The sequence below is a fragment of the Dichotomopilus funicola genome (assembly GCF_033296635.1).
Source record: "Dichotomopilus funicola strain CBS 141.50 unplaced genomic scaffold C8A04scaffold_52, whole genome shotgun sequence".
Classification (NCBI taxonomy): domain Eukaryota; kingdom Fungi; phylum Ascomycota; class Sordariomycetes; order Sordariales; family Chaetomiaceae; genus Dichotomopilus; species Dichotomopilus funicola.
Window position 1 is genome coordinate 192,410 of NW_026944073.1, and position 26,709 is coordinate 219,118.

At 56.2% G+C, this 26,709-nt stretch overlaps 10 protein-coding genes across 10 annotated transcripts; 4 read left to right on the forward strand and 6 right to left on the reverse strand.

Annotated features, from left to right (window-relative positions):
- Window positions 1-1,047: 1,047 nt before the first annotated feature.
- C8A04DRAFT_13747 (uncharacterized protein) lies at window positions 1,048-3,591 on the reverse strand (the record flags this gene model as incomplete). Its single annotated transcript, XM_062777839.1, has 4 exons — window positions 1,048-1,360; window positions 1,457-3,102; window positions 3,188-3,454; window positions 3,553-3,591. 4 exons carry the CDS (start codon window positions 3,589-3,591, stop codon window positions 1,048-1,050), a joined length of 2,265 nt encoding a protein of 754 aa, XP_062635250.1.
- A 532-nt stretch (window positions 3,592-4,123) lies between these two features.
- Window positions 4,124-6,098, reverse strand: C8A04DRAFT_30573 (6-phosphogluconate dehydrogenase; the record flags this gene model as incomplete). The annotated part of the gene is made up of 4 exons (XM_062781426.1): window positions 4,124-4,999; window positions 5,089-5,644; window positions 5,734-5,856; window positions 6,085-6,098. 4 exons carry the CDS (start codon window positions 6,096-6,098, stop codon window positions 4,124-4,126), a joined length of 1,569 nt encoding a protein of 522 aa, XP_062635251.1.
- A 2,178-nt stretch (window positions 6,099-8,276) lies between these two features.
- On the forward strand, window positions 8,277-9,467 carry C8A04DRAFT_38789 (uncharacterized protein; the record flags this gene model as incomplete). Its single annotated transcript, XM_062784346.1, has 1 exon — window positions 8,277-9,467. One exon carries the CDS (start codon window positions 8,277-8,279, stop codon window positions 9,465-9,467), a length of 1,191 nt encoding a protein of 396 aa, XP_062635252.1.
- A 292-nt stretch (window positions 9,468-9,759) lies between these two features.
- C8A04DRAFT_13713 (uncharacterized protein) lies at window positions 9,760-11,721 on the reverse strand (the record flags this gene model as incomplete). The annotated part of the gene is made up of 3 exons (XM_062777825.1): window positions 9,760-10,622; window positions 10,688-10,988; window positions 11,050-11,721. The coding sequence occupies 3 exons, from the start codon at window positions 11,719-11,721 to the stop codon at window positions 9,760-9,762; spliced, it is 1,836 nt and encodes a 611-aa protein (XP_062635253.1).
- A 1,644-nt stretch (window positions 11,722-13,365) lies between these two features.
- Window positions 13,366-15,709, forward strand: C8A04DRAFT_13754 (Six-hairpin glycosidase-like protein; the record flags this gene model as incomplete). Its single annotated transcript, XM_062777842.1, has 5 exons — window positions 13,366-13,511; window positions 13,568-13,887; window positions 13,963-14,476; window positions 14,561-15,348; window positions 15,435-15,709. The coding sequence occupies 5 exons, from the start codon at window positions 13,366-13,368 to the stop codon at window positions 15,707-15,709; spliced, it is 2,043 nt and encodes a 680-aa protein (XP_062635254.1).
- Window positions 15,710-16,012: 303 nt separating this feature from the next.
- On the reverse strand, window positions 16,013-17,191 carry C8A04DRAFT_30577 (uncharacterized protein; the record flags this gene model as incomplete). The annotated part of the gene is made up of 1 exon (XM_062781427.1): window positions 16,013-17,191. The coding sequence occupies one exon, from the start codon at window positions 17,189-17,191 to the stop codon at window positions 16,013-16,015; it is 1,179 nt and encodes a 392-aa protein (XP_062635255.1).
- An 87-nt stretch (window positions 17,192-17,278) lies between these two features.
- Window positions 17,279-18,105, reverse strand: C8A04DRAFT_30578 (uncharacterized protein; the record flags this gene model as incomplete). The annotated part of the gene is made up of 2 exons (XM_062781428.1): window positions 17,279-17,583; window positions 17,646-18,105. The coding sequence occupies 2 exons, from the start codon at window positions 18,103-18,105 to the stop codon at window positions 17,279-17,281; spliced, it is 765 nt and encodes a 254-aa protein (XP_062635256.1).
- Window positions 18,106-19,235: 1,130 nt separating this feature from the next.
- Window positions 19,236-20,828, forward strand: C8A04DRAFT_30579 (TAFII55 protein conserved region-domain-containing protein; the record flags this gene model as incomplete). Its single annotated transcript, XM_062781429.1, has 1 exon — window positions 19,236-20,828. One exon carries the CDS (start codon window positions 19,236-19,238, stop codon window positions 20,826-20,828), a length of 1,593 nt encoding a protein of 530 aa, XP_062635257.1.
- Window positions 20,829-21,193: 365 nt separating this feature from the next.
- C8A04DRAFT_38793 (mitochondrial ribosomal protein L37-domain-containing protein) lies at window positions 21,194-22,887 on the reverse strand (the record flags this gene model as incomplete). The annotated part of the gene is made up of 3 exons (XM_062784347.1): window positions 21,194-21,450; window positions 21,544-21,888; window positions 22,662-22,887. The coding sequence occupies 3 exons, from the start codon at window positions 22,885-22,887 to the stop codon at window positions 21,194-21,196; spliced, it is 828 nt and encodes a 275-aa protein (XP_062635258.1).
- Window positions 22,888-23,390: 503 nt separating this feature from the next.
- Window positions 23,391-24,894, forward strand: C8A04DRAFT_38794 (nucleolin protein; the record flags this gene model as incomplete). The annotated part of the gene is made up of 3 exons (XM_062784348.1): window positions 23,391-23,813; window positions 23,870-24,489; window positions 24,552-24,894. The coding sequence occupies 3 exons, from the start codon at window positions 23,391-23,393 to the stop codon at window positions 24,892-24,894; spliced, it is 1,386 nt and encodes a 461-aa protein (XP_062635259.1).
- Window positions 24,895-26,709: the final 1,815 nt, after the last annotated feature.

A 26,709-nucleotide genomic window follows, 5' to 3' on the forward strand; every position in this document is an offset into this window, starting at 1 on the left:
TGCTTTGAGGGACTTGAGCTATTTTATCAGGAACGGGACGGCCAAAGCCAGGCAAAGGGAGGGAAAATGAGAGGACGACGGGAGAAGAAGAGAAAGTCCTTTTTTGCTCCAGAAGACATGCGCGCATATGTATGCACTCATGTCATTCATAGTGGCAGTTCTGAAATGAAAAACCGCCCAAGTGAACTTGACAGGCATTTACGATACCCCCTACGTGTGGACGTTTGCCTGTGGGCTCGCAAGATAGACAGCCGGGGCAAACCTCAGCCCTCAATCAACCACCCGGTCATGTTCTTGATCCAGTTTCCCTCAAGCTAATGGCTGTCGTTTATTGTGTATGCGTGAAGTGTCGATGGGCTGGAATCGGATGCTCTTTTCTTACCAAGTCTAGCAACACAGCTCTTAGTTTAGGTCTTCTAATATTTTCCTTCGTTAAGTTACTATATTCCGCCTTAGCTGCGGGACTTGGTGTAGAATCATGACCCCTCAGGATACAATGGTTCAATATTTAGAGCGTAAGACGGGATGGTAAATTAATTCTCGCGGTTGTTTTTCGGTGTGGTTTTCTTATTTAAACGCGGGGAAGTCTATGTAAAATCGTCAAACCACGAAACGTAACAGTCTAAAATTCGACGAACTAATATACTGCTCTAAACATACCGAGAATAAGGAACTGTTAGTGATACAGCCTAAACGCAAAGTATCTCCGACGTTAACATGATAATCTTAAGCTTCGAGAACAACACATCACCTGAAACTTGACAGCAATCTAAGACCCGAGTAACTGTAGAAACAGATAAATAAGCATTATCACATATCAAGCATAAAACTGACTTAACCACAATCTTTCTAACGCCGTTCAGTCTAGTCCACCCAGAAGACTACTCAGATAGACTACTAACATAACTAACACCCCCCAGATCCAGCCCACACCGACAATTTGACCGATCAAAACAGAGTTTAACATACAGACAACCGCCGTTCCATAGCCTTCCCCCGCAACATCTCACATCTCACCACCCACTACACAAACTTATGTATCGCCCCCTACAACCCCTCTCCCGCAGGAGTATCCCCCTCCAACCCCCCACCAGCCTGCTCAACCCCATGAAACGCATCCCCAAAAGCAGAATCATCCAAATCCAGCCCGCCCAGCCCATCATCACCATCATGGTCCCCAACCCCATGGTGATCATGACCACCAATAATTCCATCGTCATCATGTCCACCCGACGGATCATAGTTCGCCAATGCGTCACCCGCCGTGTCGAGATCACCTAGTGAGCTGAAGTCGTTGGTGTCATCTGCGTCTAGGCCGCTGCCGCCGCCGCCGGGGGTTGGCGCTGCGGAGACGGGCTTGCTGTTGTTGGGGTTAGGGTTGCCGGGAGCGGGAGTGGGTGCTCCTGAGCCGGGGTTGTTGCTGGTGGTGTCGGCTGGCGGGGCAGTGGCTGTGGACGCACCGCTGGGGCCGGCGGTTGTAGTGGTTGTTGCGGTGGTCGGAGCAGCAGCCGTTGTAGCAGGTGCAGGTGCGGTAGTAGTGGGCGCGGCATCGTCCTTGGGAACAACCACCCAGTCGCCGCTCTCAGTCCCTTGGTCCGGAGCGGTGTCTCTGGGCTCGGCATCAGCCATTTGAACGTCTTGCTGTTCTTGTGCCGGGGGCTGGGGACCGGCGGCCGGGGCAGGCGACGGCGAGGGGATGTTGAAGTTTGAGGGCGTCGCAGCGTTGGAGTGGATGCCAGAGAGGTGAGCCTGCGGGGTCGGGAAGTTGTTGAGAGGCGTGGAGGTGTTGGAGAAACCGGTGTGGATGTCCAGCAGGCCGGCAGCGGTACCGCCCATGTCAATGTCGTGGTCGCCGATCAGAACACCAGACCCAGCCTGGGAAGGCTGCCGAGACAGGTCGGCAGCTTCGGACGTAGGAGGCTGAGGCTGAGGCTGCAATTGTGATTGCGGCTGGGGCGGCTCTGGCTCGGGGGCTGGCTCCTGATAGCCTCCGTCTTGGACCCGCTGGACATCGCTCACGGCAACGGCACGCTTGCTGACCAGCTCCTCAACGCGGGCCACGACCTCGTCCAGCGACTGGGACGTGCCCTGATTCCACTGGCCCCCGTTTTCCTCATCATCCTCCAACCTGCCCTCGAGTCTCCAGAACTCGGTCCCGGTGCTCTCCGTGGAAGCGCGCAGTTCCCGTTCGGCCGTCTTGATAGCGGCATTTCCCCTGAACTTGGCCATGATCGCCTCATGCTGCGCCTTGAGCTGCTCATTCTCGGCTTTGGCGAGCGCATTCTGCTCTTCCACGCGCTTGCGGAACTGTTGCGCCAGGCCCTCATCGAGGTGTCCGGTGTACGGCTTCTTGGCACCCGAGCGCAGCGCCTCGATCCCCGGTGCCTCAAAGATACCCTCCGTAAGCTTCGCCAGCGCACCCTTACGACCCAAACCAAGGTCCGCAGGCTCAATCTGGTTGATGCGGTATGGCGAAGACAGAATCTCCTCCATCCATTCATGGTTCTGCTGGTACCGCGCCATGCTCAACTCGCGCGGGCTCATGTGATCAAACATATCACCACGGGAGCTGTCCTCCTCATCGTCAAACGCCGTCTCATTTCCCGGGAACCCGGGTCCCATCGGCTGGCCCTGATGACCAGCAGCAGCCGCAGCAGCCGCCGCGGCAGCATGCCCACCACGCCGCTTAGGCGTAGGGCCGACTGCGGGGCCGCCATGCGGGGGGTAGGCCATCACCTGCGGCACATGGCGTTGCGGCATGGGCGGAGCATACATCGACTGGCCGCGCTGGGGGAACGGGATCTGGGGCCAGTTAACGCGGTCGGAGAGCATAAACTCCTTCCTGACGATCTGGCCCATTTGGAAGAGGTGCTGGCGGTAGCTGATGAGGTTTTGAATCGGGGGCGGTACGCCAATTGCGTTGACAGGCACCCTCTCGTTCTTCTCGGCCGGCCCGTAGTGCACGATCCACAGGTTGGGGTCGACCTGGGGCAGGTTCGGCATGGGCACCGGGGGAGGGCAAAGTCGGAAGCGGCGTCTCGAGTGAATCGCAACGTGTTCGCCCATGCGGTATCCGGTTCGTTGAACGTAAATCTCGAGCATCTATTATCCACAAAGTTAGCCCCCAGTCACACCCGATATCTACCCCCAAACCCAGGGAGAAGGAAGGGAAGGGAGGGGTCCGTACCAGGCCATTACCCGCGCTATGCTGAAACGAAACTTCCGGCCCCGCCCACACATATCCATCGCTCGCAAACTCATTGCCCCGGCGCGCGGTCGGCTGCCAGGTTAAAAAGATCGACCCGTCCTGCGGCGAGTCGAGGTAGGTCCAGTAGAAGGGAGCCGTGTCGCGGGCGATCTTGGGCGCCTGGAGAAGCCATTTTGTGACTTCCGGCAGGTCGACTCTCGGCATCGAGGCATAGCGGAACGTCGACAGCAAGTGCACATGTGGGAGCTGATTTTATGGTGCGGTGAATGGTTAGCACATCTGCGATAGCGACGGCGACGGCGAGGTGCAAAGCTGTAGGTTGGGTCACGGTTGCGCAAACGTACCAAGTCCCCATGGACGTTCTGGCTCGGATCAACAGCCATGGTTGATTCCACACCTGAATTGACTCGCTCGGTGGGTGTCGATGGCCTAAACCCGACAAAAAAGTGGAAAATCACTGGCCCGTGGCTGAATGGGATGTATCGCAATGATGCAGTCCCCGATTCTGGAACAATGGATGGGTGTCTGGTCGCGAATCAACTTTGGAGTTTGATGCAGTCGCGCTTTTCGCGAATCGTAAAGCGCTTCCAGCTGGCAGGCCCGGCAGAACGCCAAGCCAGATGTCGCGCGGTCATATCACGTGACTTAGTGCTGCAAACAAAAGCTCCCCACTTTGAGCCGGCTCTCCGAGCAATGATCTATCAGAGCAACGAACCTGAGCACTGTGTATGTACGCAGTACGTACAGCAGACAGTCCGTGACCGGGATAACTAATCAACACCTCCAAAGAAACATGTCATTAACTGTGCAAAATTTAATTTGTTTTGTTTTCCCTCTACGTAATTCAATAAGCTATCCACTTAAATGCAACCGGTTCCCAATCATTAAACCACCGCCAGATTTGCTGGCTCCTTTTTAGGCCTGGTATGTCGAGGCCGAAACGTTGCCACCACGCCCGGTCCAGTTGACGTGGATGTCCTTGCCCACCTGGTACTTCTCGGTCGCCGCCTCCGGCTTGATGCGGAAGGTGTGGGCACCGAAGTAATCACGCTGCGCCTGCAGGAGGTTGGCGGGCAGATCCTTGGTGCGGTAGCCGTCGAACCACGACAGGGCCGTGGAGAAGGCGGGAGTCGGGATACCGATGAGAGCGGCCTTGGCAACCACATCTCTCCAGCCGGGCTGAGCCTTGTGGATGGCCTTGTTGAAGAAGTCGTCAAACAGAAGGTTCTCGAGATCCGGGTTGTTGCGGTACGCGGCCGTGATGTCCTTGAGGAACACGGAGCGAATGATGCACCCGCCGCGCCACATGAGCGCAATCGACGGCTTGTTGAGCTTCCAGTTGTACTCCTTGGCAGCCTCCTGCATGAGCATGAAGCCCTGGGCGTACGAGATGATCTTGGACGCGTAGAGAGCCTGCTCGAGGTCCTCGAGGAACTGCTCCTTGTTGCCCTCGAAGGTGGCGGTGCGACCGACAAACTCGAGCTTGGTAGACGCCTTGACACGCTCATCCTTGATGCCAGACAGGCAACGGGCAAGCACGGCTTCGGCGATCAGGGTAACGGGCATGCCCAGGTCGAGCGCGTTGACCGCAGTCCACTTGCCGGTACCCTTCTGGCCGGCCTTGTCAAGGATCTTCTCGACGAGGGGAGTGCCGTCATCATCGTTGAAGTACATGATGTCGCGGGTAATCTCGATCAGGAAAGAGTCGAGAACGCCCTTGTTCCACTTGGTGAAAACGTCACCAATCTCCTTGTTCTTCAGGCCGAGACCGCGCTTCATGATGTCGTACGCCTATTCCAAAATCGGTGTTTGTCAGTTATTACACGTCACGTCGTGGACGACCCAGCAGGAGCCTGGGACGGCATTTCAACCCCACATACCTCGCAGATGAGCTGCATGTCACCGTACTCAATACCGTTGTGCACCATCTTGACGTAGTGGCCAGCGCCCTCGTCACCGACCCACTCGCAGCATGCCTCGCCGTCGCTCTTGGCAGCGATGCTCTGGAAGATGTCCTTGATGTGGGGCCAGGCCTCCTCGTGGCCACCGGGCATCAGCGAGGGGCCGTAGCGGGCACCCTCCTCACCACCAGAGACACCGGATCCGACGAAGCGGAGGCCCTTGGAAGAAAGGTACTTTGTCCTCCTGTTAGAGTCGGGGAAGTGAGAGTTACCACCGTCGATGATGATGTCGCCAGCGCTAAGGAGGGGGAGCAGAGTCTCGATCCAGTCGTCAACGGGCTTGCCGGCCTGCACGAGGAGTACGATACGGCGAGGGCTCTTCAGCTTGGAGACGAACTCCTGCACGGACTGAGCGCCAACAATCGACTTGCCCTTGGCCTCGTTGGCAAGGAAGGCGTCGACCTTGGACACGGTGCGGTTGAAAGCGCAGACGGTGTACCCGTGATCGGCAATGTTCAAGATCAAGTTCTGGCCCCTGTGTGCCCCAAAGTGTTAGCAAGCCATTGCCCGCCGTAGCCCAAGGCCTAGAGTGAGGTATGATGGGGGGAAAGGGGATTTACTTACATGACGGCCAGGCCGATGAGGCCGATATCAGCGCTTGCACCATTGTCAGCATTTTTCTGAGATTGCAGCAAGGAGGTGCCAGCATTCGGAGCCCCGCCAACGTTGATGTTCGCTAGGCGGGCGCTGGAGGTTGAGGGAACTCAGTAGGTGGTATGAGGAAAGCTCCCCGCGTCAACCGGGGCAGTCAAGCGTCCAACCACGCGTCCTGCAGACGCAATGCGAGAGCCATGTGTATGTGGCCCGCAAATGCGCCTGTAGGTGCGGAACGCACGACGTGCTCGCAAAATGACTCCGGAGACCGGTTTGGAGCAGTCGCGGGGAGGTGAGGCGGGGTTGTTGTTTAAAACTTACACTGCGCCAGACATTGTGAGAGTAGGCAATCAAGGTGTTTTGGTATGTGTATGTGACGAAAGCGTAGTAGCTGCGAGCTTCTCTGCTTTGCAAGAGCTCGACAGATCAGAAAATGGTGGATGGTGGATGGTGTTGGGAATGGAAAAGTCCTCAACCAAGAATGTCAACGGGAGAATGGAAGGAGGAAGAATGGGACCGTGGGGTGGGCGAGTGCATGACGAAAGTTTTAATAGCAAGCGAGCTTCGATGTCGGAGGGGTCAATCGCGGGCCAGCTCACCTACCAGGCAAGGGACTGCCACCCTCCCACCGAACAAGGCCGCTTTGACTGCGGGTAATTGCCGCGGGGGGCTTACTCAGTCGTCCGGTCTTGCCTTCACTGGACGTCCCGTTACGAAACATTCAAAGGCAACCCCCCCTCCCGCGGAGTTGGCCCCAAGCCACTTCGCCTATCGTTGGATTCTGCGGTTACTCAACCCACCATGCCACCCTCATGGTTAGCCCCGGATTTGTGGCCATGGTGGGTTTATTTGGTTTGCTTAGATCTTGATTACCGGATAGCTGCAAGGCTACGCAGTCAGCAAGAGCTGGGCAGAGCCGTGAGGTCATGGACTCAGCATGGGCTACCCCAGAAGTGCCGTTGTTTGAGCAACCGGGCTTTGTCTGAAGTTTCGATTTTGCCGCCAAGAACTGGTTGCGACCAAACCCCCAAGGATGGAGTTCCGTGACAAAAAGCAGGCTAGACTTCCTGTCACACGGTGTGTCTGTTACCGGGGGCCCGATAAAACACAAAAGATTGGTGCTAGTTACGAGAAACCCCTTACGTCCCAATACTATGCAAGTTACGGAATGCCTCAGTTTGATGTTGGTTTCGAAACACAAACACGCCGCGCGCAAGGAAGAACGGCACAAAACGGCGGGTTGCGGACAGGGCTGCCCACTGCGATTCGGGACGCGGACCGCCATGCAAGTTTTGGGCAGCTTACAAAACATTTGTCGTTCCAACGCTGGCCGATTTGGCAGCTGTGTTTGTCCTTGCTGCTTGGCAGAATTCCTCGCCTGCCCGTGAATGCTGGTTGCTGGACGGCCCGATATATATTGCTCGTTCGCCGTCGACAAGTCAATTCGGCCCTTCCAGCTGGCAGACATAGGCCGCACCGCGGATCATTCGGAATGACACTGCCACAATAGGAGCTAAATCCACGAGAGCCCGGTCTCGACAACCTTGTGGACGGTCAGGCTGCACCCGATGAGCCGGATTGCGCAGTGGGTGTGCGAGGTTCTCTTCTCGATAATATGCCCCCCACTGTCCCAGAGTTCCACGGACCTTGATAACCCCACCAAGCAGGAACGCGGCGGCGCAATTGCCTCCCCAAATTCCCGCACTCGGTCCATTGCATCTGGGGCTAACGATTTCAGGCTCTTTTGCGCTGACCAATGAGAGGATTGTCGTGCGCAAAAAGGTCCAACAAGGAATTCTCTGACTCCGATGCTGTCCGTCACCGATTTCGCCGACATCCTGGATTTCTGTCAAGAAATGTTGAGTTCAAAATTGGAAAACAGGAGGGGTTAGTTGCCCCTCGATCAGGTGGGGGTTTCCACCTTGCATGGGTGGCGGCCGTTGGAGTTACAGTGCGGGTCGCTAAATGCACAGGTTAGTAACACACAAAGCAACCCAGCAACCAACCCGCAATCCGCAACAGGAAACGAGGATGCAATTGAGCGTTGTGCGGGGATCGATGCATGAAGATGAAAACAGTAAAACGGGTACACTAATGGCCGCCGTACGTCGGACGAAACCCTTCATAGTGCCCATGTGGTCCGGAGAAGCGCAGTTCCATGTCAAGTCCATCTTCTTCCGCGGGCCCGCGGCTTGGGCTGACTGTGTGACCAATGCGCACGAGCCATGCGCTGTAAGCCACGTGAGCGCCACAAACCGCCATCAGCCACAGGCTTGGCAAATTTATTCGTCTGCCCAGCAACGTCTGCCAGCACAGCGCGCGTCGATTCTTGAGCGTGTCGCATTGCAAGTTCCATCCACGACTCTTCCGTGAGCCAGACAACTCGGTCGAAAGGTTGAGGAGCGTAGCCGTAACCGGATCGGGCTCACAGGTACGTCAAAAACTTTACAGCGCACCGCCGCGATTACTTCTTTTTCCCCGTATCGGGCGCAAAGAAACAAGAAATATTCATCATGTCGTACCCGGGTCCTCCAGGTTCGAAGCCATCCCACCATCCATCATCGCTCCCTCCGCGCCCGCCCGCCAGCAAGCTCTCCAGCTTCAAGCCCGCATTCACCCCGGCGCAGGTATCTTCCGCACCCGTCTCGCGCCCCGGGTACACAACATCCACACCATCCTACCCCATCTACAGCCCGACAGCAGCCGCCGCGAACTATGGCGCACCTCCCGGTCTATCACCCTACGCGGGCGGTGGCGGCGGCCCTTCAGTACCCGCGATAGGCGCCGGCCGAGGGAGCAGCTATGGACAACCCGCCGTATCATACAACAACTATGCGCCAGCGCATACCTACGGACAACAGCCCTCTTACCACGGTGCGCCCGCGACCGGCAGCTACTCCACACCGCCGAGCATCCGCAACCCTTTCCCCGCGCCGGAGATCGCTCAGCAAAGCGCCGCCCCCGCAGCCGACTACGAGCAGGACATGGCGGCGCAAATAGCCCAGTGGCAGAGCGCGTACATGCCCAAAGACCCCAACGACCCAGCCAACAATCCAGCCGCTGCTGGCCCCGGTCGGGCGGGCGGTGCCGGCGGCGGTAGTGGTGGTGGCGCCAACACCCCAGGGTTAGTAGGGCAAGGCGCAACCGAGACCCCCCCGGGCGAGGTCGACCCCAACGAGAAGAAGAAGACCGTCTACCGCGAAGGCGGCGGCAAGAAATGGCAAGACGACTCGCTTCTCGAGTGGGACCCGGCACACCTGCGCTTGTTCGTCGGCAACTTGGCCGGCGAAACAACCGACGATTCCCTGCTCAAGGCCTTTGCGCGATGGAAGAGCGTGCAAAAGGCCAAAGTCGTCCGCGACAAGCGCACGACCAAGAGCAAAGGGTTTGGGTTTGTCAGTTTCAGTGACCCGGAGGATTTCTTCCAGGCGGCTAAGGAGATGAACGGCAAGTACATTCAGAGTCATCCTGTTGTGGTGCGCAAGGCGAAGACGGAGATCAAACCGACTGTGATGAAAGAGGAGAGGAAGGGGAAGAATAATAGGAAGAATAATGGTGGCGGGAACAAGAGTGGGAATGGGAGTGGGACAGGCGGTGGTGTGGCGGATGGTACTGCGTATGAACCACATTTGGGACCGGCGAGAGGCAGCGGTATAACCAAGCCGGGACAGAAGACTAAGGGCGGTCTTAAATTGCTGGGTTGAGAGGGGTGGTGAGGTTGGGAGTCAGGGAGTTAACCCATACGGGTCAGTAAGGGGGAGAGGGAGCTTATAGGATGAAGACACCTTGGTACTAGCAAACAAACATTAGGACCACGCTCTACACAGTATCCCATCTTGTGCATTACCAAAGATTGCGTGACAAACTCCAAACATATGTGGGAAGACGCTAGTCTAAACAAAAAACGAAAGTGTGATGATACATTGTTGCAGGGGTATCATAAGACCTCAGCGCTCTATTCACAAATATACCGAAAACCCTTTAACCAGTCCATATTTAATCAGTTCTCCCTTCCCTCGATACAGGCAGCGTCCCAGTCGCCGTCGACAATTCTGGGCCCGGCCCTTGGTCGCCTGCGAGCAGCCCCCGATCACTCTCTCCACTCCTCCTCAACAACCCCGCATCCTCCCATTGATCATCGTCTCTATCACTATTGCTCCCGCTCCCACTGCTGCTCGGGAACCCATCATCATCCTCGTCCACCAAGTGACCCCGATGCACGTCCGTCTGCGCCTCGTTCCGCATCTTGCTGATTTTGATCCAGTTGTATGCAGCAATCGCCGCGATCGTGATGACCAAGCCGACAACGTTGATGGCGGTCATGGTATCGCCGAACACGATGGCCGCGGCCGAGATGGTGACGGCCTCCTTGAAGATGCCGGCGATGGACAGCGTGACGACAGAGGTGCGCTTGAGCAGTGCGAACTCGGAGACTGTCATCAAGAAGGCGATCATACCGGGGAAGAGGATGATGAGCGGGGCGACCAAAGCGCCCTTTTCGTGGGCCACGCCCTTGAGCCCCTCGATGAGGGCACCGGCACCCTCGACGGGAATGGCGATGCTGATGAGGGTGATAAACATGACGGGGGCCAGGAAGAAGATGCTGGAGAACGGGTTCGAGGTAGCTGGGTTGCGGAGAAGTAGGATCTGGGTCAGGGCCCAGCGGAAACCGGAGAAGAAAGCGGCCGCGATGACGAGGATGAAGCCGCCAAGTTTGAACTCGACTTCGCCGGCCACCATCATGACGACACCGAGGGTCATGGTGGCGATGATGCCGACGAGTTTCCACGTCACAGATTCGAGGCGGAAGAGGAAGGCGAAGATCAGGACAAAGGCGAGGGAGGAGGATTTACACATGGCTACAAGGAAGAAACACGTTAGGTTGGGCGAGGAGGAATGGGGATTTGGCAGCGGCCTGGCTTACTGTAAAAGGTGAGGGTGATGAATTGTAGCGAGGTGTTACCCAAGCCAATGTCAAGCCCGGTTGCCACACCGCAAGGCCCAATTCTCGTGATATAGAACATCTTGGTCATGAGGGGTCGTTCTGGCTCTGCTTCATGCCTTGACTGGCCCAAGTCGGACTTGTGGCCGTTGTTCGGTCGTAATGACGGGAATACCCACAGAACAAGGGACGCGAGCGAAAATTGCACAAGAAAATGCATGGCGGTTGTAAACATAGGGAAACGGAAGTTGAGTTTGTCGGGTGAAAACATCCATTTGTTGTACTAAAACGGTAAGTTAGTAACCTCACGGGCAGAGTTTAGGAAACGGGTGGTGTGGTCGTACCAAGGATATCAATAAGGAAAACAGGTACCACAACCCGATCAACACAATGTTGATGATCAAATTCTTCAACACATTACGGTCCGCCTCTTTCTTCTCCTCCGGGGAGATGTCATCGCTCACGACCCGCTGGTCGAGCAATTGGTTCTTTCTCTTCTTCCGCCTCTTCCGCCGCTTATCTTTCCCCGTCAAACCCGCCTCTTCATCGTCGTGCAGGTCCTCATCTGACAAGCCGTCATCGTCCCCACCGCCGTTCCGAGGGGAATCATCGTCGCTGCTTTCCTCCACAATCTTGTCCTCGCCATCTCCATTCGGGGCTGTCCGAGTCGACAGAGACCTCGCCCCCGGCGAGCGATTGCGGTTGCTTGAGGAATTGGCAGGGTTGATGAGACTGCTCCGGCGTCGACGGTGGCCCGAAGGCGTCACAGCGTCCATCTCGATATCGTCGGGGTCGTGACCCACGGCGGGGGGTTGCTGTGGATTCGCCTTTGGTACCTCCGGTCGGTTGGTAGTCAATGTCGCGTGCGTCAATGAAGAGGGACGCGGAGGATTGGAGGTTTCGGGGTTTTGACCGTCGACAAGGTCTCCTGAATTGGTCGAACCGGCGGTCGAGGAGGAAGGGAAACCGGAGGCAGAGGAGGAGGAGGCGTGATCCGAAGGGTATGCAGCTGGCATAGTTTAGATGGGGTCATTCATGGAGGACGAGCCCTCTTCCGCATCGTGGTCCAATTGCACGGGCGTTCGGCAGGCACTGTTCGGCAAGGTCAAGCCGGTCACCGTCGAGAACGCAGAGGAGGCAGATGAGCAGTGGAGCTGCCGCGCCGCACACGCGATGAGGATTGGTTTACGGATCAGAAGGGGTTGTCGGATGACCGGGGTGCCGGGGCATCTCGCCCACCAGCCAGCTGAGAACAGCTGAGATTTGCGCACGCCAAGACCGTCTAGCCACGGCTTACCTTACATAATCCGAACCACAATCCGGGGAAGGCCTTCAGCACGTCGGAAAGCCCTGTCCAGCAAACAGCCCAAAATGGAAATACTTGAGCAGCTCGGGCTCCGGCACGCGAGTTGATGATCAAACAATTGGACGGTCTTGACGGTCAAACAGCCATCTTTTTCCTCCTCTTTTGAGGTTCACATCTTTCAAGATAAACTATATTTTCTGAAAGACGATTTTTCAGTGTTTCGCTTGCTTTTCTGGGGGTCCACCAGTGGCGATCGACCTACCTCGAAAAGCACCACACCGATTCCCCGCTCCTGTCATGCGTCCCGGAACTCCGATTTAGCTGAGTTGACCGAGTCGTCAGGTGGTTGGGAAGTTCGGCACATGTGCTGTCCTTCAAAAAGAGGTAACTCCGATCGAAGAAGAAAAGCACTCCGCAAAAAAATGACTAAAAATTGAAGACACACTTTGCAGCATGACCCTAGAAACCAGCACTCTGGGTGTCGATGAACAAAGGCCTGTCTCACTGGCCACCGGCTCGCCTTTTAACTCTTGCGAACAGCCCCAGACTGGATGGAGATAGCCGAATCCCGCTCGGAAATTTATGAGGGAAAACGACGTGCAAACCGGGGAAACCGCACGTTGCATTTCCGCTGAGCAGCGTCTGGACCTCTCAAGCATTTCCCCAAGCTGCGAGCCCCGCTCGAGATTACTCAGTACGTTAACGATCAACACTGCGTCATGGTCGATCAATTCCTCGTCTCCTGAGCCCGCCGTCCCCAAAGGAGCCATTACACATACGTCACGTAATTTGGACTCAGCAACTTTTGTTCACAAAACATACGTAGCGGGTTGGGCAACAATAGAATGGGCGGAGGAATTCATCGCATTTCGCATAGGCAAAGCGCTGACTCAGGCTTCAGGAAGACAGCTGCTGCACCCCGCAGGACCCTGAATCCAATCGTTCGGCATCGTAGTGTGGTAGATGCGGGGTGAAAGCCATTGACCAGTCCCAGCAGCCAGAGGGAGCGCGTTTTGCGTTTGGCTGGGCCTACGAAGGTTTGTTGATGGAGAATGTTATGTTCAAGACCGTGGCGTAGAATCTGTATATAAGTCCCCATCGGAAAGTCCCAAACCCCGCTTGAAATCAGGCTTGGGATCAGGGCCGAGACAGTGGGAATAAGAGGACCCCGAGTCTGCTTCTCCTTTGCTGCGTCATCATCTCATTTGATCTCAAGCTCAGTGCTCACTCACATCAGTGTTCATCTCAACACGCAAGGACTTGAGCCGAGCCTAACGAGGACCGGCTTTGCTCTTACTGTAACATCTTACCCTGAACTGACAGCATCCGACCCGGCGCCCGGGTTTCTCTCATCATGGCCGCCCAAGGCTCGACCCAAGAGGACAACCACATGCGGCGACGTAGCGCCGGGTATCTCCCCATCGAAAACTATGGCTTGATCGGTAACATGAGAACATGTGCCTTGGTGGGCATGGATGGGAGTGTCGATTTCATGTGCTGGTGAGTGCATCTTGCTCCTCTGTGTCATACACAGCACCCACTAACACACCATCTAGGCCCGAGTTCGACTCGCCCTCGGTCTTCTGCCGTCTGCTCGACAAAGACAAGGGCGGCTATTTCAGCATCCACCCAGCGGCTAACATTAGCTGCACCACCAAGCAGCAGTACCTTCCCTCGTCCAACATCTTGCAAACCCGGTACATCCACGAGGATGGCGTGGTTGATGTCGTCGACTTCTTCCCTCGGCCCAAGAATGCCAAGGTCATCTCCAAGGGACCCAAGCAGGGGGCCTACCGTGAGATGACGAGCGTCCAGGAGGAGCTCAAGCAGTGGCTAGTCCGTCGTGTTGAGTGTATCCGTGGTAGACTTCAACTGGGTGAGTATCCTAACCCTGATTCTCTGATCTATGTCAAGAGAAAAGAGCATCCAAGTTGATAAAAACTCCCCTTAGATGTGGAAATCTTTCCGGCTTTCGACTACGCTGCTGAACCGCACACTACCACTATCCTCCAGGAAAAGGGCTCTCCGCACAGTTCGCAGAGCAAGACAGCCACCTTCCACAGCAAAAACACAAAGCTCCAGCTCGACGTCAGCCTCGACCGGAGCGAGGATACCGACCAGAACTGGCCCAACGTCTGCTTCAAGAAGGCCTCGAAACCGGGCATGCTCGGCGAAGGGGTGGTGGCCAGCATCGACATCTGCGAGGGCCAGGCGGTGTCATTCGTCATCCGGAACGACGTGGAGAACCACATCACGGAAAACATCACCAGCGAGGTTCTGGACACGCAACAGCACGACACCCAGACGTACTGGTACAACTGGATCTCCAAGAGCAAGTACAAGGGCCGCTGGCGCGAGGTGGTCGCCCGAAGTCTCATGATCCTCAAGCTCATGACATACGAGCCCACGGGCGCCATCATTGCGGCCCCGACGTTCTCCATCCCCGAAGACATTGGGGGCGTCCGGTGAGATGCAGAGCATGAATTTTCCTAGCAACCCCCTTCCCTTCCTACCGTTCTAACGCAACGACGCTAATGCTCCAGATCAAGCAACTGGGATTACCGCTTTTCCTGGGTGCGCGACTCCAGCTTCACCATCTACATCCTGCTGCGGATGGGCTTCACCGAGGAAGCAGACGCATACATGGAGTTCATCAGCGAGCGGTTCCAAAAGTCGCGCGTGGCCGACGGCGGCTTACCCATCATGTTCACGATCCGGGGCGAGACGGACATCCCGGAGCGAGAGCTGACACACCTGGACGGGTACCGGGGCAGCAAGCCCGTGCGGATCGGCAACGGCGCGGCGTTCCATCAGCAGTTCGACATCTACGGCGAGCTCATGGACGGCATCTACCTGTACAACAAGTACGGCAAGCCGATCCACTGGGACCTGTGGTGCACGGTGCGTGAGATGCTCGACTACGTGCTCACCATCATGCACGACCCGGACATGTCCATCTGGGAGGTGCGCAACAACAAGCAGAACTTCACTTACTCCAAGATCATGCTGTGGGTGGCCTTTGACCGCGGCCTGCGGCTGTCTGAGAAGCGAAACTTCCCCTGTCCCAACCGTGCCAAGTGGCTTGCGGCCCGCGATGGGCTGTACGAGGAGATCATGGAGAAGGCCTACAACAAGGAGATGAAGTGCTTCGTGCAGAGCTATGAGAGCCAGACCATGCTCGACTCGTCCATCCTCATTGCGCCTTTGGTCTTCTTCATCGCCCCCAACGATCCGCGGTTTCTCAACACCCTCGACCGTATCATGCTGCCCCCTGACAAGGGCGGACTGACCAGCACCGGGTTGGTCTACCGGTATGACACCGAGCTGTCCGAAGATGGTGAGTTGTCTATTTTTCCCTCTCCAACCCCCCCTTCCCCTAAACAGCATCCTAGAGACCCAACCCAACTAACCCCGGATTCTCAGGCGTCGGTGGCCGCGAAGGCGCCTTCAGCATGTGCACCTTCTGGCTCGTCGAAGCGATGACACGCGCGTCGGTGTACGAGCCCAAGTACCTAGTCCGGGCCATCAACCTGTTCGAGAACATGCTCAGCTTCTCCAATCACCTGATGATGTTCTCCGAGGAGATCTCGAGCAGTGGCGAGCAGCTGGGCAACACGCCGCAGGCGTTCAGCCATCTGGCGCTGATTAGTGCGGCGTTTAACTTGGATCGGGTGTCGGAGTTTGGGAGACAGAGGTAGAGGGGAAGAGACATATAGGTCGATGAAAATAGTTGCCGGTTACGTGTTATGTATGGGAGCATTACTTACGCCAATAAATCACTTGCCCTTGTGTGCAGTACATATACCTCCATGCTATACCTCCCGTGGTTGGAATTGTTTGTCTTGTCGGTGTCGAAATGGATAGTAAAAAGGTCATTGTTTCATTATTGACGGGCCCGTCTCCTCGGCTCTAATACCTAAACGCCATTCGCTATGCTCACAATTCTTTACACCGTTTGCTCTCCCCCTTCACCCCGAGAATGATAATACCAAGAGCCGTCCTCAAGGCTTCTTCTGGCTTCGGGTTGCCCGAGTTGACCGAGTAGCCTTCGTCGTTCCAGTATCCTCCTTAGCCGCTTCAGCTGCCTCGACTATCTTGGTGGACTTGGTCGTCCGGGCCGTCTTTACCGTCTTAGTAGCCTTAGCTGCCCCATCAGTCTTAGTGACCTTGTCTGTCCCGGTTGTCTTAGTAACCTTAGCAGCCCCAGTCTTCTCAGTGACCCTGGCCGTTCCGGCCGTCTTCGTTGCCTTGGCCGCCTTGGTCGCCTTAGTCGCCTTGGTCGTCTTCGTTGCGTCAGCCGTCTTAACTGCCTCAGCGGTCTCAGTTACCTGAGCAATCTCAGCTATCTCGGGTGTCTCGACCGCCTCAGCTTCTTCAGCTATCTTAGCTGCCTTCGAGGTCTTGGATGTTTTAGTAGACCCGTTCGATTTCGCGGCTCTGGGCGTTCTCTTCGTGGTGGTGGTCTTAGGTGCCTTTGTGGCTCTGGTTGTTCTCGCCTTTTTGGCCGGCCTTGATTCCTCGGTCCCTTCAGCGTTCTCGGTCTCCTCGGTCCTAGCCTTTTTCGATCTTCTAGCCGGTTTCGATTCCTCAGCCTCTCCAGCCACCTCGGTCTTTTCAACCTCTTTGGTCTTTCTACCCCTGGCCCTTTTGGCAGGCCGCACTTCCTCGGTCTCTTCGACCGCCTGGCTCTCTTCGGCCTCTTCGGTCCTGGCTCTTTTCGACCTTCTGAGCGGCGGCGGTTCCTCAGTCTCCCCGGCCACTTCGGTTTCTTTGGCTTCCTTGATGTTTCTACCCCTCGACCTTCTGGTCGGTTTCACTTCCTCAGTTTCCTCGGCCTCCTGGCTCTCTTCGACCTCTCGGCTCTCTTCGACCTCCCGGCTCTTTTCGGCCTCCTTGATCTCTTGGGATCTGGCCCTTTTCGCCCTTCGAGCCCGCCTTACTTCCTCGATCTCTTCGGCTTCCTTGTTCGCTCTGGCCAACTTGATCTTTATGGTCCTCGTCCGCTTCGCCGGTATCGGCTCCCCGATCATTTCAGCCTCGTCCACTTCAGCTTCTTCCGTTTCTTGAGTCGCTTCCGTACCGTTAGCGTCTTCAGCGCCGTCAGGCCCTTCCGTCTCTAAGGTCATTTCCCTGCCCTTTCCCTTATCTGTTCGTCTGGCGGCCGGCACGCCATCATGCATTTCGGTCGTCGTAGTGTCCTGAACGTCCTTAACGGCCGCAGCCACTTCACCATTCCCGTTGGGTCGATGCAAGACGGTGGCGCCATTCTATGACAAATCCATCTCGTCTGCGATACTCCTGTCCCCGAGCGAACTAAGCCCGGAGCTCGGCGGTCGCGACTCCTCTCCATCTTCACCCCCTTCGTGCGTTCCGTTGATCCCTGCCAGAAGGTTCTCCAGGACGGGCGGCTCGGGCGCTTTCTGGCCCGCGGTGCGGAGTCGTTCCTCCCAGAGGGAAATACTGGGACACTCGCCTCCTTCCACGAGCACATCGCCGTGCTCGATGCTCTTGCCGAGGAGTGTGCCGAGAAACTTGGAGTCGTCGTCGTTTTTGCTGTGTTTCTTTTTGAGAGCTAGTAGTCATTTGTCAGTACTGTGTTTGTGGTGGGCTTTCGTAAGACGGAGGGAGCTTCACCATCCAAATAATCCCTCGCCTCATCATCCCCATCCAGCGCAATCCTCCCAATCTCTCGATTCAAAGCCCCCGTAGCCCACTCAATGAAATTCTCCACGCCACGCATGTCCTCCTCACCGAGATACTCCTGTTCCTCGGGGACCCTCTCCGGAAGAAGAGCGCCGGCGCGTTGGAGAGCCATGCGGACGTCAACAATGGTGGGCGCAGGAACACCCGGGGTCACGATAGCCCTGTCGGTGCTGGGGATGCCGTCATCTTCCTCGGTCGCGAGGTCTATTTGATCATTGTTGTGGGTCGCGTAGACTGCTGTGAGCTGGCAGAGGTGCAGCAAGTACCGCGCTGCGAGGTCGGTGACTGAGTCGAGGACCGATATTTTGGCGCCGTGGTAGCCCGTAGCACGGAGGATCTGGAGAATAGCGGGGCGCAGGAGGGCGTGAAAGAGGGGCGGTGGTGGTGTCATTTTCTTGGTGTTTGTCGGGAGGTTTGGTGATGGTCCTCGTTTGATGTTTGGTTGTGTGAAAAGACCCGGGGCGAGAAATAGGTTGAGCCGGCACCTAGTTGAGATGAGTGTAATTTCTGCTGCAGTAGGAAGTGGTGGAGGCCGCTTCTGTTTTTCGTTTGCGGGATTGTATTGTGGATGAAGGTTATTGTCTGTGAGTGAGCCGCGACCCTCCCGCGTTTCCTCTATTGTTGTTCAAGGCCAGCAATTGTTCATGGTCATCCCAATTCATAAAATAAACGGACGCGGCAACACCTGGCCTCCCTCCTTCTTCTCCACAAAGACCACTCCGGTACTGATGTTGATAGCCAATGCGCAAACTTTACCGATTTTCTTTGCCCCCAGGACATTCAGGCGCGTGGTTGTGCATGTTCAATTTTTGGACTGGAAGCTTCACCTGCAAGGCGGACGGGAAGGTTCGCACCCAGAGCCGCTGGAGAGTGGGTCTCTCTGATTCTGGCCAATGGTTGCAGCAAACGCACATGCTGGGAGCTACACAGTGAGGTCCTGACTATGTATTCTGAACCCAAGCTCCCCAAGGTGCGCACCTCTCACTGAACCTTAGCCGGGCCGGAATTTGTGTCTTGAGAACTATAAATCCCCGCTCCCCCCAGAATTCTGGATCGAACCATTCTTCTTCCGCACCCGCGTTTAAATCTTCCTACATCTGTTCGCTATTGTTCCCAACAATAGGTAACTCTTGAAGTACTAAGTACCCAGTACCGCACTTCCTTGTCAATACCCCACATTTCAGGTTTGGGTTACACGACCCACTCCAACTTGAACCTCTATTGCCAAGACTCCATTACAAGGGTTCTCGATCCCAACACCAGCGCATCGCGTCGCATTCTTAAATGCTTCAAGAATTCAATCCTCAATCTTCTGCATCCAAGCAGAATCATCTTCTGACTCTGTGATCCCGACTGTGGTTTGTTCCTTTCTCCCGACGGAAAACCTCAGTTCAACCCAATTGGAACGATCTCAGACTCGCTCTCGACAAACACGCCGAGTTGCGCCTGCCGAAAACCAACATCGCAACTGCCCCAAGCAGCCGCCGATTCTCCCCACCAAAGTTACCCGCCGTCGGAAAAATGGACGCTCCCCAGCAACCATCGGTCCCCAAGCGGCCCAGCTTGAAAATTACAAGCAGTGCCACCGCAATTGGTGGCTCTTCGATAATTACCCCAAACTCGTCCTTCCAACAGCCCACATCACCTGCTCCGGCAACGCCATCTCAGGGCCTTCCAAAGATTCGCCTGAAGTCCAAGTCGCAGCCCCCCACACCAGCGGACGTCCGCCCGCCAAATCTCGGGTCTCAGCAACCTGCCGCCACCAACGGGATGGGTACCGTGACGATTCCCGCGAAGACGACACAGACGAAGGCCGGCAGGATCAGCAAGCCGTCCGCGAAAAAGCGCATACGAGCGGATAGCGACGATGACGACGAGAACGCCACTCCCGCCAAAGGCGGTGCACATCCGACCAAGAAAACCAAGATCACCCTCAAGCCTACCACACCCAGCATATCCCGAGCGCCGACGCTCAAGGTCAAGGCCTTCGGCCGTGCGCCACAAAAACCAGTTGGCGAAGGCTACGATTCGGAAGCCGAGGACCGAGAGCCCGACCCGGTCACCGAGGAGCAGTTCCTGTTCCGCATGTTGCCGGGGGAGCACTGTGACTATCTGCGGTCCGCGATACAGTCAAAGCAAATCGGGCTCCCCAAATCACAAGGCGGCGCCGATTTCGAGGTCAAATGGTTGGATCACGACGAGGGACGCCGAGCTGCTGTGACTGTCAAGGGGCAGCTCTATGCGGCGATTCTCCTCGATCTACCCACTATCACGGAGGACATGAAGACCTGGGACAAGAAGTCCATGGTCAAGTCCGCCGACATCTGCCAGATGCTAATGGTCTTCGCCCAAGTGGAGAACGAGGAGCAGGTCAAAACGGCGCCACTGCCCTCGGCCGTCGAGCATGGCCACAGATGGCCACATGGCATCACACCCCCGATGCACGATGCGCGAAATCGTAGGTTCCGCAAACGCCTCAGTAAGCTGGAGATCAAGAATAAGGAAGCCGAGGTCGACCGGCTTATAACACTGGATGGCGAAGCGGAGACTACTCGAACGGAGTGGGTCGATAGCAAGCGGGACGAGTCCGGAGAGGAAGACGAGGAAGAGGAAGCATACGAAGAGGATGCCGAAGGCGAGGTGGACGACTACTTTGGCGACGGCACAATGGGCCAACAGGAAGAGGAAGACTTTGAAGTCGACGACGCCGCCCTCGAAGCCGAGTTTCTGGACACTATCGCAACACCATACGTCGAGACGCCTGGCGCCATGGCCGACGCCGTTACGCCCGGTACCGCAACTGCCCCCACGCCCATGCCACAAGGCGAAGGAGAAGCCGAAGCTGGCGAGGAAGAGATCTCGGACGAGGACGATGAAGATGATGAGGATGAGGAGGACGAGGAAGACGAAGAGGAGGACGGTGATGAGGATGAAGATGTGGCTGCTATTCGCAATGTGATTACCAATCTCAAGAAGCAGCTCAAGTTGTACGAGGACCAACTGGCGGCTTCGGTGCAGCCCATTGTGAGGAAACGACTCGAGGGGAATATCAAGAACGTCAAGGCGGAGATCCTCCTCAAAAAGTCGGCCATTGGCGAGACAGAGGAAGATTAGAGTCTGATGGTTGGTATTCTTACATCATGATAGCTATCGGCAACAGTGTATGGCGAATAAACCTGAGTTCAGGACAGCGAATTTATGTACAGTACAAATCAATGTCGTTAGCTCGTCTGCCGTTATGCAAGATCGCCGTGATTTGGTGACTTATTTTCGGAGAGCATCCAAGTCTATACCGCACTCTAGATGCCGTAAATACATACAATACAACATGTTCATACACATCGGGACGTCGTTTCTTATCCCGCCTTTATCCCCTGGTGTTTCACCCCCAGCATCGATATCATGCATCAATCAATCCCCCAAGTAACAACCATACATCCCCCCAAACCAACCCAACTAACCCCGACCCCAATCCCGTTTTACATAGCCTTCAAGAAATTCGTCTCCTTAATCTTCGCCCTTCTCTCTCGGCGCATCGCCTTCCGCAGCTCCTCCCGCTTATCCACCGCCTCAATCGCCTGCTGCAGGTTCCCCGGTTCCGCCGCCGGCAGGTTGATGGTCTGCTTCTGCAGCGGGATCTTGGGCGCAAGCGCCTCGAGGTCGCCGGAGGCGAGGAGGCGCGCTTCGTGTAGGCGTTGGCGCTTGAGGGCGAGGCGGCGCTGTTTCTTGGATTTGGCTGGGGGGGGGGGTTTGTTAGGATGGTTACTGTGGTTGTGGAAGGGGGGAGACAGAGAGGGAAGAGAAAGAGAGAAAAGAAAAAAAAACGTACAGAATTCATCCGCAGCGTCCGCATCCGCCGACGTGTCGGCCTTGGTCTGCGAATCCAGGCAAGTCCATAGCCAGGCAGGGTAGGCTTCGTCCGGGAGCGCCACGGGGTCGGTCTTGCCCTTGAAGATGTTGAGGCCGTTTAGCACGGTGCCTGCGGCGCAGGATGAGAGCGGCTTGGCTGCTGCGGCGTCGGCGGCAGCAGCACCGCCAGCGGGAGTTAGAGGGGTTAGGTCGGGCGTGGATGACGAGGCGGACTCTGTGGCGGGCGCGGCGGCTGGCGATGTGGGGGAGGCATTGCGGGTGGTGAGGGTGGTGGTGAAGGACCGGGTGGTGGTGGTCGCCGTGGCTGCGGCTGCTGGTGTTGCTCGTGTGAGGGGTTGTGCGGGGGTTATTTGGCGGGCGGAGAGCACTGCCGCCCGTCGGATACACGTTCGGCAGATCATGATTTGGGTTGGGTGTGTGGGTTGTGGTGTTTTGTTTCGTAAGTGTGAGGCTAGAGAAGGTGGGTTGCGGGATGCAGAAAGTTCCCCAGCTAAAAATTTCTATGGTGGTCGGGATGAGCCAGGTGCGCAATTCTGGCACCCGGATACAGGAGAGCGCCGCTTGAATTACAGCTTCAACAGGGACATGGAACAGCGTGCAGTGAACAAGTGAGACGGCAATCTTTACATCCCGGGAAAAACTGGACGGATTATTGAGGTTTAAAGATTTCAATTGCATATATGTACAACTGAGCTGGCCCACTCCCACCTCAAATCCCGGTGCCCTCAAACGACGGGCCTTCCCTAGGCGCTTCGATCAATCACGAGCTGAACCATTCCCGCTTCCTAACATATCTTCAACCCGTGGTATCTCATTTTTTTGCGTCTTGTTGTGTGTTTTGTCGTTCCAGTTGTTTTTTGTCGTAATAGTTTTGCTGCTCGAAGAGGTAGCCCCGGACCTTGGCAGTCTCGAGAAGCTGGATGTATCGCTCTGTGCAGTACAGTATTAGCATCAACCCAAAACCGAGACCCGAGGAGATATCTCGTTGGATGACCACCGTAATCCCTTTGTTTGAGATTCTCCCTCTCCACGCCTCCATCCACCAGGATCCATCTATCTATCGGGAGAGGGACTAACCTCTGAGGCGACCGCAGTTCTCAAGATGGTTGATACCCTCCCGGTAATAGCACTTGCTCAGCTCCTCGCGCACCAGACGCCCCATCATGACCTGGATCCATTGTTCGCGGATAATGGCGTCCTGGGCCGCCTTCAGGGCCTTCGTGTCATCGTAGTCGACGCCGTCGAAGGTGGGGGGGACCTTGGGCTTCTTAGCCAGGAACATCGCAGACTCAGGGGTCGGCATGGTGTTAGATTTGCTGCCGTGGCTTCGGCGGCGAGTCGAGGGAGGGTTGTGCGTATGTGTTGAGGTGCTGGACAACCTGGGCGGCGGGATCGGCTCGGTCAGGCCACGAAAGTGCAGCTGCGTTCAAGAGCTCAATGCACACTTGCTGCGTCGGGGGTTTGCCTAACTTCACAGGCCGAAAGAGAGGTGCAAGCGGAGTCGGCTTGGCGCGCAGACGCTCGCACGGATCACTTGCCCAAAAGGTTCCGGCACGCAATTCACCGCTTTTGGCCCCGCTTTCGCGCTTCTTTTTTTTCTGCCGATAAGAGTGTCCCAGACGATTTTTCTTGTTATCGGCCAGCCTTCCAGCCTTTTTCAAAGGTTCTTGCACCCGGAATTTTCTTCCTCTCTTCCTCCCACCTCCCACCTTCACCTTTCTTCACCCAACTGCCCATCCTTTGAAACCTGACTCCAAGTTTCTTTTCTCACCATCCGTTTCAATTCAATCCATCACATCCATTACAATGGGCAAGTCAAAGGAGATCAAGGCCGCCAAGGCCAAGAAGGTCGAGGCTGCCCCCGTCAAGGTCGCTGCCACCAAGGTCAAGGAGACCGCCAAGAAGGCTGTGAGCAAGAAGTCGAAGAAGGTCGAGTCTGAGTCCGAGAGCAGCGAGTCGGAGAGCGAGTCCGACTCGGAGGCCAGCGACAGCTCCGAGGAGGAGTCTGAGGAGGAGGACTCTGACGTCGAGATGGCCGAGGCTCCCAAGGCCGCTGTCACCAATGGCAAGGCCAAGGCTCAAGCGGCTGCTACCGACTCTGATGACTCCGAGGAGGATTCTGATGACTCTGATGACGAGTCTGATGAGGAGGAGAAGCCTGCTGCCAAGGTTGTGAAGACGAACGGCAAGGCTAAGCCAGCCGAGTCTGAGTCTGAGGACTCTGATGACGTAAGTTTCAGCAAACACCTCTTGTGCCCCGGCTGTTTACTGACCTCAATGGCTAGTCTGAGGATGATGACGAGGACTCGAGCGATTCTGATGACTCCGACGAATCCGAGGAGGAGTCCGAGTCTGCGGAGGAGAAGTCCGCTGTTGCTGACAAGTCCTCCAAGAAGAGGAAGGCCGAGGAGGAGCCCGAGGCTGCTGATGCTTCGGCCAAGAAGACCAAGTCGGATGGCGAGACCGAGACCTCTGAGAAGAGCGCGACCCTCTGGGTCGGCAACCTCGGCTGGGGCGTTGACGACAACGCGCTCTACGAGGAGTTCCAGAGCATCGAGGGCATCACCGGCGCCCGCGTCGTGTCCGACAAGGAGACGGGCCGCTCGCGTGGCTTCGGCTATGTCGACTTCGAGACCCCCGAGGCTGCCCAGAAGGCCTACGACGAGAAGAGCGGCGCTTTCCTCCAGGGCCGCGACCTCCGCCTCGACTTTGCTGCCAAGCCCAGCGGCGACTCGGCCCCCAACGCTCGCGCCGCCGACCGCGCCCGCAAGCATGGCGATGTCATCAGCCCGGCGAGCGACACCCTCTTCGTCGGCAACCTCCCCTTCAGCGCCGACGAGAGCTCCGTCTCCGCCTTCTTCAACGAGGTCGCTGAAGTCCAGAGCCTGCGCATCCCTACCGATATGTATGTCTTACCTGTCCTATTCACATGTGAAGAACCCCACATGACTGACAATTCCCAACCAGGGAGTCCGGCCGTCCCAAGGGCTTTGCCTACGTGACCTTCTCCTCGATCGAGGATGCCAAGTCCGCCTTCGACTCTCTCAACGGCGGCGACCTTGACGGCCGTCCCGTCCGTCTGGACTACGCCAAGCCCCGTGACAACAACGGCGGCGGTGGTGGTGGCCGTGGCGGGTTCGGCGGCGGCCGTGGTGGCGGTGGTTTCGGTGGTGGCCGCGGCGGTGGTCGTGGCGGTGGTCGTGGCGGCTTCGGCGGCCGTGGCGGTGGTGGACGCGGCGGTGGCCGTGGTGGGTTTGGCGGAGGCCGCGGTGGCGGCAGTGGTTTCCAGGGCAAGCGCACCACTTTCTAAAGGGAAGTGAGATGGATGTCTGAACAGCAGTCATCGACCGCACACGCACACACTGAGGGGATCTGAACAACGAGGGCTACGTTTTGCTTTTGCAGTTTTATGCATTGGCGAAACCCAGTACCATCCGAGGGCTTTGTGGGTTGTCGGCTTTTTGAACTCTAACTCCTCCCTCCCCCTTTTGCCAAGGGGCGAGGCGAGGAGTCGTGGGCTTTGAGAGGACAGCTTTCTCACACATGAGAAAAGCAGCGATACACCTGAGGGCTTTGATCTTTTGGACCTTGTGGGCCGCGGGCTGCTTTGGCTCTTTGGCAGCTTCTAAAACATGCATCTGCTACCCTTCACTCCTGTGAGGTGAGCACGATGCTAGTGGGCTTTTGTTGAACCTCCCGCCTTCCGTTGGGCGGTCAGTCGGATTTGATACCAAATAATGATGGGTTTCTACTGTTGCGTGTGTGTGTGTGTGTTCCTTGTGGGCTCGTGGGCTCGTGGGCTTTGTTGCATATTGGTCGCCGGTCAGGTCACTGGCTGGCTAAGCGGTTTGGGGATAAGGTTCTCAGGAACCGACTTCCCCGTCCGCTGAGAGAGAACGACTGCTGCACTACCCGAGGGTTTCGAGGGCATCGAGGGCTTTTACGTGTTAATGTGTGGGCCATCTAAAAAGTTCGGGTTGATATTTTGTACGGTACGGGTCACGGTGGCGGCGCTTTACGCCTTGCTATTTCTCTTTTAATTCTCTTTTTACCTTACTCGCAACGCAACGCGACGACGACTATTAAGGACTCGGGACGGTGTTACACGGCTTACTTTTTCTTCGAGAAACGAGGTATTGCCTGGTGAGTATCCATCCCGTCCCATACTCCTGTCCCCAGAAGCCTACTATGTCAGGGTATTCGATACCCCTTAGGTGCTAGCAATGTACGAGTAGTAGATAGATACAATTACGCGTTCTTGTGCCTCGCTTCTCGCCTCTGATATCTGTATGGTCCTCCTCCCCGTGACATTTTGTGTTCTTGCCCATGATGTTGACGTCCCCCAGCCCATGAGATCTGTGTCACCCCCCTTGATATCACCCACCGACTCAAGGCCTAACTAGCGCGTCTCAAACAACCAAGGCAAGCCCACGCAATTACACACCTTGCCCGCGCCCGCGCATCTCGCGGAACACAACACACAACACAACAACAATAAGGGGGGTGAGTGTGGCATTGCTACTACGGTTCCTGCTACGAAGGAACAACTAGGTAAACAAACGATCTGAGTGGACCTGGTGGTATTTCCCTTCCCATGTTGTCCCATGTATCCCCTCTTCCAAACTACCTAAGATCACTCCCAGACTGAGATCACTCTCAAACTCAAAAACACTCTCCCAGACTCAGAAACCTAACCCATAAAACAAGACAAACCCCGAAACTCGTAAGAAGCAATTCCTCGCAAACCAGAAACCCGACGCCAACATGAACCATTAAAACTGCATAAATAGGAGAAAAGGAGGAAGGAGCCCTGTCGTTGTTGGCAACGTGATAAATCCCTCCTAAACTAGGGTAATCGATCTGAACAGCTAACTGAGCTGTGTCAAGGGATATAACCGTATAATAAATCTCAGACGTGTAAGAAGAAGTGGGGGACGATGAAAGAAGGGGGTAGCTAAAACGAATGCATCGCATCGCATCGTACCATCGTACCGTAACCAAACTACTCTGAATCACCCGTCAGTAGTTAGATCAATAAATCATAGCCGTCCATCACACCCCGTCAGATCCATCGTGCCCGTCGTGTCCGTCAGGATCGTATCGTTCCATGATATCTTACTGCCCT